The sequence below is a fragment of the Oculina patagonica genome, chromosome 6, assembly GCF_052425735.1.
Source record: "Oculina patagonica isolate OP01 chromosome 6, crgOcupat, whole genome shotgun sequence".
Classification (NCBI taxonomy): Eukaryota; Metazoa; Cnidaria; class Anthozoa; order Scleractinia; family Oculinidae; genus Oculina; species Oculina patagonica.
Window position 1 is genome coordinate 22,490,829 of NC_135763.1, and position 12,471 is coordinate 22,503,299.

The 12,471-nt window shown below is 36.7% G+C and overlaps 1 protein-coding gene across 1 annotated transcript; it reads right to left on the reverse strand.

Moving 5' to 3' along the window:
• Positions 1-630: 630 nt before the first annotated feature.
• On the reverse strand, positions 631-12,031 carry LOC144657146 (UPF0415 protein C7orf25 homolog). The gene is made up of 11 exons (XM_078517454.1): positions 11,844-12,031; positions 9,543-9,786; positions 7,773-7,816; positions 7,394-7,487; positions 6,643-6,760; positions 5,512-5,593; positions 4,450-4,525; positions 3,429-3,519; positions 2,314-2,407; positions 2,040-2,120; positions 631-1,320 (listed from the first exon to the last, which is right to left on the reverse strand). Exons 1-11 carry the CDS (start codon positions 12,000-12,002, stop codon positions 1,222-1,224), a joined length of 1,182 nt encoding a protein of 393 aa, XP_078373580.1. The 5' UTR covers positions 12,003-12,031; the 3' UTR covers positions 631-1,221.
• Between the last annotated feature and the right edge of the window lie 440 nt (positions 12,032-12,471).

Below are 12,471 nucleotides of genomic sequence, written 5' to 3' on the forward strand. Positions count from 1 at the left end.
TCTGGAATTTTGTGCCCAAGGGTTGGCTTTATTTCTTAAGGTCGTCTAGACACATGGTGACTCATTACACTAACAAATTCAGCCATTACTGTTACTAATGATTTGTTTGTCTTAACTTTTGACTCTTCGTTGAGAGGAATAGCACCAAACTACTCTAGCTCATTTTTTAGGTAATTGTTTTGTCTGCCTGATTTAGCCCAACCTCAACAAGAAAATGAATGCACAGTAAATATGGGCACCAAAATAAAAATCTGTTGTGGAGCAACAGATGTTACAAGTGTGGCCAATTTTTATACTTGAAAATCAGACAGTATAAACTGGCTTGTTCAGCCAATTCAGATTGAAAAAAAAAATTGTGTAAATTAGCCTTGTGGGATTGTGGATGATCAATATTTTGGCAAAATTAAGATAGGTGGATTGTAAAGGTTACAACTTTGATTTCTATTGGCTAAACAAAACTGAGAATAAGTGGCCTACTTGCTTGAATGCTGTCGGTAACAGTCGTTTTGTTTGTTATATTGCGAGATATTTAATTCAGGGCATTGGGAAGTTAAGTGAAAGTCCATTTAGCCTGAAATTGTATCAACATGTTGCAAGATATGGGTACATAAAACAGTATAAACTACTACAAAAAGGTTTCCTGATTTTATTTTTTGTTCAGTTTCTTATCTGCTAGTACTGCCGTGGTATTGTTGTCATTTCAATCTGTAATATTGTTACATGAAGCAGTGGGAATTAACATACAGTTGTACATCCACGACTCATATTGCATGCACAATGCATGGTGTTTAAAAATTGCTGCAAGACCAATGGAAATGCCTTTTTTTTTCTACCCCCTTTCTGTAAGCAATTAATTTTGAATTCCAGGCGTCTCACAACATTCAATCATTTCAAGATCTTTAATATTGCCAGGTGGGGGTTGAGTGATGCCTCAAAATACATGTAAATTAAATTTACAAAGAGTAGGACAAAATATTTTATGACTTAGGAGAGTTTTAGCAAGTGTACTTATGACTGCACTCTGTGTAGTTTATGAAAACAATATGATAATTTTGCACATTACATAGAGATGTAATATATTAGCTGTAACAGAGTGTTAACTTGCTACTTTCCAAGTCGTAAACCAGGTTATCCAAGCCGGCGTGCACTACTGTCTGCCGACTGAGTATCCAAACCATTCCTGCATGCACATCGTGGGTTGAAGGGTTCAGTCACAGGACCTCATGTAACATCTTGTTCAAGATGAACCAATGAAGCTTGGGGTTCTTTTGACTCAGTCAAGGCACGTGATTCATGAATGAAGACACTGAATTCAACTCCCTGAGAAACAAGCATTTTGTACTTTATTACATGTAGCTACCCTGGTACAGTGTGTTGCATGTTAGTGAATTCTCAATAACCAATTTGATAATAATAACTGTTTCTCACACTAAGCGTGCTGTGTCATTCCCCTCCCTCTTTTTTTAAGCTTGCAGTTGGGATTATTTGTTCAACTGCTCATGCTTCCTTGCTTTTAGTTTATCCTATGAAACTCAGAAAATATCTCATAAAGCAGGTGAAAAAAAGGTGTCTCAGTGAACAGGATTCTGCAAATGTAGCAACCCCAACACTAATACTTTTAGTGTTTTGTGGAAGTGTGTTGTAAACTTTGTCATAATTTGCCTCCGTCAATTCCTGCAATGGCTTACTTCGTAAAGCTTTACCAAAGTTCTCCATTTAATATATGGGAGACAAAACTGCTGTTTACTGCACTAACCATTCAATAACATAAAATTATGTGGTGCCGTTAAATGGATTGGAATCTACCAGTTACAACCCAAACATGACCTTTTGAACTTGTTATTAATAATTTAAGTGATCTGTTTCCTGAGAGGTCTGCTAAGGTGATGACACAACCATTGATCAGTTTGAGTTTGTGAGTTATTTCAAGGTACAGAATGTGATTCATCAAAACAGTGCTTGCACAAGCTTACACAAAACACTTGTATGATAACTTGTCATCCAGTCACAGTGTGTGAATATCACCAATGCCAACATACCTGACTATTTGCTGCCCTTGTAAATGCAACATTTGCTGTTGTCGTTATGGCTTTCAATGAGTCTCCAGTACCAAAGATAATCTGAACAATGTAAGCATATAAGTCAACTTTCAGTTTTTTATGAAAGAATTTACCTGTTACTTACAACAACACATAATAAAAACATTATACTGGTACAACCCACACCTCAGACCCCCAGAGTTTTCGTGAAGTTTATGTACAAAGTCATGTAACAGGATAACAGGATGAGCTGACAGCAGCACGGTACACGTACCTTTGACCGTTCCTTGATATTTGCACTCGTCTTCAGGTTGGTGGATCTGACTGATGGATTATCTTCAACAATTGTAACTTTCTCAAGCAGTGCCCTAAAAAAGACTAACAAGATAAATAAAGTACAGTATACATTGGCTTTATGAAGGTAATTATAACAAAGCTTTGTAATAAAAATTTTGTATTCTATTTTGTTAGCTGGAAAATTTACAAATGCAATGAACTGGGAAATACAATTAGACCCTGCTAATAATATTTGAACTCGGTTATTTTGAATTGTGTTGATCCAGAAAATATCCATACCCCTCCTATGGAAGGTTTTTTGATTTGAATCCCCCCCTCCCTCTGGAGATTCCAATTAAGCCCCATACAAGTCATTGGAGGTGCGGTGGCCTAATGGTTAGCGCGCTCGACTCCGAGTCGAATGGCCCGGGTTCGAGGCCTGGCCGGGGCGCTGCGTTGTGTTCTTGGGCAAGACACTTTACTCTCACAGTGCCTCTCCCCACCCAGGTGTAGAAATGGGTACCGGCGAATTTACTGCTGGGGGGTAACCCTGCGATGGACTAGCATCCCATCCAGGGGAGGAGTAGCAATACTCCTAGTCGCTTAATGCTACGGAAACTGGGATAAGCTCCGGCCTGTATGGGCCACTAGGCTCGAAGCAGACTTGACCCTTTTTTTTACCACCACACAAGTCTTGTACTTTCCTTTAAAGGTTTTGACTTTTGAGAGCCCCCACCCTCTTGGAATTTGTAATGACCTTCCATGGGGTGGGTATGGATATTTTCTGGACCTGCACATTCCCTGTTATTTTGAGCTAAAACCCATTTTCCTTGGATTTGCCTATCAGTCATTTACTATCAGATATTTCCAACTTCTGCTATTTCGTACTATTTTTGTTTCACCTGAAGGCTCCAAATAACAGCAGTACTGGGTTCAACTGCATAAAGCTATGATTACCCTAGTATCTGCTCTGACATAAGTCAGATCTGTTTGACAAATTTTATGCTTGCTAGTACATGTTTGTCAAGTAAAAGATCAAACATGACTTTATTATTTTTTATAAACTTACATGGTCCATGTCAGGTCATGTAAACACTGCTTAGCCCCACATACCTAGCCCGCTCTCGTTCTTTCTCACCACCAACTGTTTTCAAAATGTCATTGAAGTCTCTTACTGCTGACTGGCATGCAAATAACTCTTTCCCTGTAAATATTATAAACATGACATTCATTGATCAGATTCACATTGATATCAAGCTAATTGATCATTAATCAATAAATTGAAAATAAAAAAATCATTGTTTTCTCATGAATGAGTACGGTGACCTGTCAGTTTTTTTTTTCTCTCTTTTTTGGGTGTAGCGATCAACTTCTTTCTATAAAATGAATAGAAATCCGGCAGTTTCTATGTTTTAAAAAATAAATTATCACTTGAGATAATAGATAACTCACCCAGGAGAGGGGGGTGGGCCTGATTTCTTCCCACATAAACTGGATAATTTATTGAGAGATGAGAGGGATAGTTATTAATTTCTTAAGATTTCTTAAGAGGTGAAATTTCATCACTAGACATTGAATTAAAGTCAACAGCTGTTAAAAATAGAAATTCTCTTGCAAGAATTATTGTCATTTCTCATTTTATTGCCTTTTGACCAGGAGAGGGGGTGGGCCTGATTTCTTCCCATTCAGCTAAAACCAGTCCAAGTGTTCTTTCTTTCAAAATATTAATTTAGTTATTTGCTTCAATATTCCATTTTTGGAGCGATTTATGCAATGTTTAAACAGGAATTCAATACATTGCTGGATGCTGATTTACTAGTTTTTTGGCTTCACGAATCAGGATCGTGGGAAATATTAAATTTGGCCAACATTAGCATAATTATAAGAAAAAATAATTAATAATTAATTGCAGATGGAACTAGTCAACAATGAAATGTCACACAAGGCCTTTTCTTACCATTTTGTTTTTCAGTCGCAACATTGTTTCATGCAGGTAATGGGGATGGGGGAGGGTGCATTTTTATTCCCCCACATGGCTCCCCTAGGGTGGTCACGTGACCAGTGCAGTTTTAAGCTCTAAGAGCTTCTTGTTTAGTTTAGAATTGTGACATTCTACAAAGGCTGCAAGACAAACCTTTAAAAAATGTTTTTAGCTTGGGAAGCACTGGATTGAGTCGCTCCTGTTTTGCTTGTTTAGTCAAAATAGCTTCCTAGGAATTCATAAAGACAAAATAAGACTGATCAGGGTCAAACAGTTATACTAACTAGTACATGAATATGTTTTATCATTCGATGCAATTTTTTCTTCCTTTTCATTGGCTGAGAGCCCAACACTAATCTGCAAATAACTGCCTACAAATAATGGTCTGCTTGTGCGTATTAGCATCTGACAGTGATTTTGCTACAAATAATATTCTGCTCATGCGTAGTTGTGTCCACTTCCGAGAAAAATGGCAGCTCGTTTTCCAGAGATGAAGAAGAGCAGTTGGATTTGTCTACTAGGCCCGAAAAAACAGCGAAAATATAAAGAAGGCAATGCAATTTCCTGTTATTGTATTTCGGCAATATCTGAAAGAAAGAAAATTGGATGAAGACCAGCTTGTGTTATCGAAGGCGAACTTTAATACGCTTTCGTCTGCATTAATTCAGCAAGAAATGGTGCGGTTTCCATGCAGTTCCCGAAGGTACTTTGTGCGAAAGAAATTCAGTGATCGAATGATAAAACAATTATTGAACTCGGTTCTCGCAAAATATCGTGATTTGTCAGTGTCTCGCAGATCAATTATTTACCTCAGCCTTGGCTTCAGCAAATAATTGATCTACTCGCCACTGACAAATCACGATATTTTGCTCAACCTCGTCCAATAACTGTTAAGCAGCTTGAAATGAATTTCAAGTCAAAATGATTTTAAACTACTATTTATAGTGTGATTGGTATTTTTCATTGTTTAAGGATTATGACCAAAGGTAAGTGTACATGTTGTGGTTTAAATCATATTTATCATATCCATTATCATAGTCTGAAACCAGGGAAATGAAAATCAAACTGGTTAAAAAAAATTAAACCACAACATACACATGTATACAAAATAAGCAGACTCTTAGTTTTTTTTAAAATTATTCTGTGTGCACATGTGGCAGTATTAAAGTATTGCTGTTTTTAACATCATGAGAAGAGCCTATTGGTATAACTTACCTTAAATACAAATCCACAGCCACCATTGGTCAAAGCCGATACATAAGCAACCAAGGTAGTGATATCAAGATTAACACATTTACTGAAACAAAGAAAAAAATAATAATTTAATTATTTATAAATTATATAACTTAAAAATTCTTGATTTACTTTTTTTTGATCGGTTTAGAATTGGTTTTAGCTTGCCGTGGTGTGACGGCTTAATCTGCATTGTCCTTGCAATCAGATTACATACATACATACATACATACATACATTTATTCCACGTCCCCACGGGGCTTTTCAGTGAAATATTTACATAAAATAAAATAAAATAAATGAAAAAATTAAAATAAGTGAGTGAATGAATAAATAAATAAATAAATAAATAGGTAAATAATAAATATTCAAAATTAATTACAAAAGTTAAATTCCTAAGGTTAAACTAAATTAAGCTAATTACAGTTCATTAATAGTGTCTTCCTTAAGGCCCTATTCTCCCAGAGGAGACATAAGGAAGCAGATGATGATGAATAGTGTCTTCCTCAAATTGTTCCTGATTTGCGCTAATGATTGGGATAACTTTAGATTTTGCGGCAGGGCGTTCCAGATCGCTACAATTCTATAGTAAAAGGTTCTTTGTCCAGCTGCAGTTCCAAAAAGAGGAATGTTTAATAACTGCAAGTTTCTGGTTTTGTACAGTAGTTCGATATGGATGAGCGTTTAGTAAACAGATCAGACAAGTACTCCGGGGCAAGGCAGTTCATACATTTAAATTCCATAATTGAATCACGATAATATAAGTGTTGTTTTACTGGGAGCCAGTTGAGTTGCCTGAGAATGGGAGTCACATGGTCGTATTTTTGGGCCCCACTAACAATCATACAGGCAAAGTTCTGGACAGCTTGGAGTTTGGCAATATTGGATTGTGATGTATTACTCCAAACCGAGGAGCAATAATAAAGTTTAGTAAAAACTAAAGCATTGATAATAAGAATTAAGGTGCGCTGATCATAGCAGTGTTTGACGCGGTTTATCTGGCCTAGTCATGACATGTACATGTATATTGTATAAAATAAAAAGTGTTGTACAGTGTAGATCTTTATTGTAAAAGATAGAGTAATCTTGTTCATTTACATGTACTGACATTACCATTCTTGGACATGAACAAGATGTCTGTCATCTGTGATTGTGTCATCACTTAGTGCTTTATTTCCAGGGTCTGGTAGAAGTTTACCTTTTACACAGATACCGGTACTTCCTAAAGCCTCTTAAACAAAAAGAGCATTATTATTATAACATGAAATATAAATTTATAGTAAGCACAAAATGCAAAGATCATAAGTTTGTAAATTAGACTTAGTGAAGTTTAGTAACAAGCCAGGAATGGTTCTGAAAGAGAATTATTTACTTCAAACTAAAGAAAATAATGAAAAGGTAATCTTCTTTGTGCATCACTTATTCAATTTCAAATGTTACACTTTTATCAAACTAAATTAGTTTATATTACTAAAGAAAAAAAATAGACATAGTTTAAATACAAAACATTTCTAGAGTCTCAGTTAAGTCAGTTATACTTGTACATGTATGTATGTTGTAGTTGAGAATGAATTGCAACATGTACATTTGGGATATGAAAACTACATGTATGTAGAAAACTACATGTAAGTAGCCTTCATAAATAAAGTTATTTCATTGGAGGTTTTTTGGCATGAGAATTTTTCAGCCAGAATGCTGGGCCTAACAATAGTCCACCAACTGTCTGCCTGTATACCCACACCCTCCCATAGACCCCAAGTTTAGTCTTGACTTACCATTGAAAACTAAATTTTTAAAAGTTAGAATACTGTACATGTGACCTGAAAACCTACAGTAATTAGCCATACATTAGCATTCTACTCACTTGCCAGAGATTCTGTGATGCCATTCAAACAAGAAAGTACAACAAGTGGAGGTGAATAGTTCACAGGGTGTTGTTTGCTAGCCTCTTGTAATTCCTGATCAATAAAATGCAAAAACAATTATTATTGTTTGACTGTTTGTTTACAGTGTTGGATCTAGGGGAGTGGCATGGGGGGCCTGGGCTCACACCTTATTTTTAGATCAAACTGAGGACCAAAGGGCAGAGAAAACTTTTTTCGAGAGCAGGCACACCTCTTATTCTAGGGTCTGGGCCATCTGGCCCCCCCACTTGAAACCTGAAGGTCTGGATCCCCCACTGGTGTACCTAAGAAAACTAATAGAAGTGATTACACATACAGAACATTAAAGTGTATGTGTACCTTTGTTTGATGGACTATATCTTTATCACCAAAGTCACCTTGGCCTGTAAGATATAAGACATAAACAACCTAACTAAAATAAATGATTCCCAATTTATAAGCTTGCAAAAAAAAAGTATTCACTATAAATTATGAACTGTTACAGCATGACTCAAGCTGATAAAGCCAATATCTGTTCAGCCGCATCTTGAGATACCCCAACACTCTTTGAGCCCAGATCTAGAGAATTAAATTTAATTCAATTTAATGATTATCAGTTTTACAGTGATCTTTGAATTTGTTTACATTTTATTAAAGGTGCATTTGATTCACCCGACTTTTATTCAGAATATGAAAATAAAATATCATAATGATGAAAAAACCCTGAATTTGCATTCAAGTGAGTGATGAATATTCCAAAACTGTAATGCACAGAATGTACTCCAAACATGCTGCTCAAGGGAGTTGAATATTCTTTGCAGCACTACCTACTGCAAAAAAACAAAAATGGCTGTAGCTGGGAATGAAGTAACATTTGCACATGCAAAGAAAAGGCAAACCACAACAATGAGCAAATGAAGGATTTGTTCCAAAACATCAAACAAGTGTGGGAAATGACGGCTGCTAGGATGTGAGAAAAGGTTGAATGTTCAACATGACAGACCATCATGATTCAACAATGCCTCCTGATACACATGTAAGTCAGAGGATAAAAAATAATGAGTGAAGCTGCCCAGATACAGGGTTGTCAAAATGATTTGAAGTAGCAGGAGATGTTTGGAAAGTAGACGCTACCGGGGGTCGGAGGCCCTATCATGCGCAGGGTCTGGGGGCCACACAGGCCCCCTACAGGGTAGAGGGGTAGCACCCCTATTGGGGGACCAGGGGGCAAAGTTCCCGGGAGCAAAATGGATTTGAGGTTTTTACACTAGGTGAAATTGCCTCTCCTCAGAGCAATTCAAACAATTATATGTCTCGCTTTCTAAAGGAAAATCAAGTACTATGACTAATCACAGGGTTCAAAATAAAATCACAGCTTTTTAGCCTGAACTTGTGGGTTTTTTTTGTTAAGTCTCATTTTTTACCGGCAGCCCCTTTTTCACTTTCCAAGATTTCCGTTGTGTACTGCTACATGAAATCAACAGGAATCTGCCAAGAACAAGCGACCAAATTCTTCCTGAATTGAACTTTTTTCCTTGAGAAACTTTTAAATTATAACCTGATTTTAAAAAGATTTTGCACATATCCCATGCTTTGAGCTGCTAAAATCTTGTGACTGTCACGCTTGATTAACAAAAGAGAGTTTCATTTACAGTTCTTCACGGTGAGCACGAATTCTCTTGATTTAAACATTTGCATGCCTTCAAATTTCCAAGCCTTTCACTATTCTTTCTACTCATTTTAAAACGTTTCAAAAAGCTTTTAAAATGTTTCTTGGCTGCTTTATTGTCTGAAATGAAATGTTTATTAATATCAGGCTCAGAACTGACCTACTAGACTGTCTAGTGTTCAGAGTAGCTAGCACAGTATTCAGAATAGCCGGTGAAATGCGCCGGTTGCCGCCTTATTTTGACAACCCTGCAGATATGAAAATATGCCACTCAGACACATGGTGAATCTACCAGCTCTTTGCTTCAGGTTGAGGTTAGCTGTTTGACATAAATACTATTTACTCCAAAAATTGATTTTAAGACAAAAAATACCAACTATAAGGGACTAAAGATCACAGTTTGTTTGCTACTTGTATATGTCTTAATTTCATTCATTTTTACCATCCTAGTACATTTGTACCTTGCCATATCCTATGCAATGCAGATGCATTTCTTGCAGTGACCTTAATCCAACAGCAGCCACTGTTAGCAACAATATCCACAATACAATTTAACTCTGTTGAGTTGTGGCCCATAAAATAAACTGGTTTGAACACAGCAGTGACGTCGCTTTCACTTTCAACAGTCAGTAATACAGCCTCAAGAAATGCAAGGTTTGTACTTTTAATGTGAGAGTTTTTTAAAGTCAGCTCAGAACTTGTTAACTGAAAAATAAATTCAATTGAGAATATTATTTTTATTTATTTGAGATACATGCAGTGCGTAGACAACTGCGTAGACACAGACTCGTAGCCACTTGTCAAGCAAACTTTGAGAGCTATGAAAAAATAAATTTTGACAGCGTATACGCGTAGCCACTTTCCTAGTAACCTTCGAAAGCTATGAATTAATTTCGACTGCATAGACGTGTAGACGCTTAGCCACTTTCCTAATAAACTTTGAGAGCTTTGAATAAATTTCGACTGTGTAGCCGAGAAGCCGGCTGCACTGTGTAGCTAGATATGCGGAGTATTCTGCAATTGCTCCCAAGGTTTTGTACATTATTGAACCTCCCCAATTGTCACATACAATAGTGACCTTCAGATCAGAGTATGAGATTGAGTACAAGTACAACTTCCGAATTTCTGTCTGGACAGTACATTTTTGCGATTTTCAGTGATAATTATGCAAACTATGAAATTCAAAATCCATCTAAGCTTATCGATTGCATTTTTTGCAACAAAATATTATTGATCAAACTCTACCAATCATCATCATCATGTTTTTGACCCTTGCAACTGACAAGCATGACCTTTGACCCGGTTCAAGTGGGCTATGGTTTCCCGAGCTAGAGGTCCGCTAAGATGATTGACGCAGCAAAAAACATAAACCGTTGGTTGAGGATTGGACATTTCAGAGTTTGCATAATTATCACTGAAAACCGCAATAATTGGTATGGAATTATTATTTTTTTATCTATTACTGCTGGACGAAAAAGCTGGTCGAAAATGTTCAGGGTTTATTTCTACTGACTGTATAGAGATTCGAGAGTATCAATATTGAATTTTTGTCAACAACAATAGGTCATGTGTTACTGCTTATCAGGACCTGAACAATCGATGAAAATCGATGATCGGAAAATCAATCGATCAATCGATGACAATCGATTAATTACTGTTGATTGGCATCGATTGGCATCAGCCAATCGATGATCAATCGATAATCACACTTTGGTGGTCGCGAACTTCATCGATTGCCATCGATTGGCATTAAACACACAATCAATCCAAAGCATGAAGTAAATACAGTGAGTTACTTACATACGTTGTTTTGTAAAAAAAATAATAAAGCTCCTTTCCATTGAGATGAAGTTTACATCATAAGCTTTAATGTTTCTGTTTTTCATTCGAGTTTCCTACTGTTTGCTAGCGCTAGAATTGCAAAGACACTTCGTTCTTCGTGACCGAGTCAAAAAATGGCGGACGTGACAGGCGAAACTCATCCCCAGACTCCCACTGTTGTCTCGTTTTCGTTCCGACGTACGGACGACGTATTTTTGAGTTCTCTCTGCTACTGTTTGATTTGAAATATTTCGGACGAGCGAGAAGATGTTTATGGACTACAAGACAGAGTTTTAGAAAAATTACATTGTACTTAGACAGCGAGGAATTCTGTAAGTTGCGATTTCTATTTACTTTGCCAGGAGTTGGTTCGAAAGCAAACCAGACCTAAAAGTGTACGCTTCGTTGATGGAGGCGAATAAGACTTAAGCTCAAAACGTTTGTTTTAAATAATTATTGCCTTATTACTGTTAAGTTAGTAAGTTTCTCGTTGTATTGACATTTTTTGGAAAGGTTATCATTGTTGTTGCTAATAAAATATAACATACAAGAGAGACCGTGTGTTTTAAAGTGAACGTATTTAACAAATACTAGTCAAATGAAAAACGATGGCAGTTTAATAAATGATCGATTGAATTGGTAATCGATGATATTGATAATCGATGAAAATCGATGTTAGTTAATTGATCGATTGTCATCGATTATCGATGAAATTGATAATCGATGACAATCGATAATCACAAAAACTTTAGCGATCGATTGTTCATCGATTATCAATATCAATCGATTAATTGATATCGATTGTCATCGATTGTTATCGATTGCCATCGATTATCGATTCCATCGATTGTTCAGGTCCTGTGCTTATCCACCAGCGTACTGGAAATGTTTAAGCTTATTATGCACACAAAAGCTGATTTGAAACACAATTTAAAACTCACCGACGTAAGGAATTTTAACTCTGCGGCTATTTTCCTCCTTAGTTTCTGTAGTCCTTCTATTGTTTTCTCCAAGATATCACATCTTTTTAAGAGTTCATTTGCTTTCTCTATTCTTTGAGACAGTAATTTCTTGGGACATTCATCAGGTTCGTCCGCCATGTTTGAAAACGGTTTGGCATGGGGACTGGGGTCGGGGACTGGAGACCAGCGACTTGGAACGCCTGACTGATCAAACAGGTCTCGCGCGGTAAGTGCATCCTTCATTCCTGCATCACTCAGTTCTAATCCTTCTAATCCTTTCAACCTATAATAAAACGGCCTTTTCCAATTTAGCACTTCAGCTGCAACGTCATCAGTGCGTTTCACAGGGAGGAGTTGCAGGAATTTACCAGAACAGTGAAGAACAGAAAAGGAACCGGCTGTTATGCCCCCTTGAGCTTAACACAATTTTGTAAACTTTGTCGAAAAAAAAAATTATCTTATTATAAAAACAGGGCTTTGATGATAAAAGTACTTATCATCAAAATCATAACATTTCAGGCGATTGTCAAAATTTCTTCACGTCCGCTACTTTGACTTCCCAGATATTTCAGAAGGTACGCAAAATATAAGAGAAATTTCTGAAATT

Coding starts and splice junctions, on each gene's coding strand:
- LOC144657146 (XM_078517454.1), bottom strand. CDS start 12,002: ATGGCGGACGAACCTGATGAATGTCCCAAGAAATTACTGTCTCAAAGA. Junction 7,817..9,542: donor ATTGCATAGGATATGGCAAG/GTACAAATGTAC, acceptor TATATCTTACAG/GCCAAGGTGACTTTGGTGAT. Junction 3,520..4,449: donor GCTAAAAACATTTTTTAAAG/GTTTGTCTTGCA, acceptor TAATATTTACAG/GGAAAGAGTTATTTGCATGC.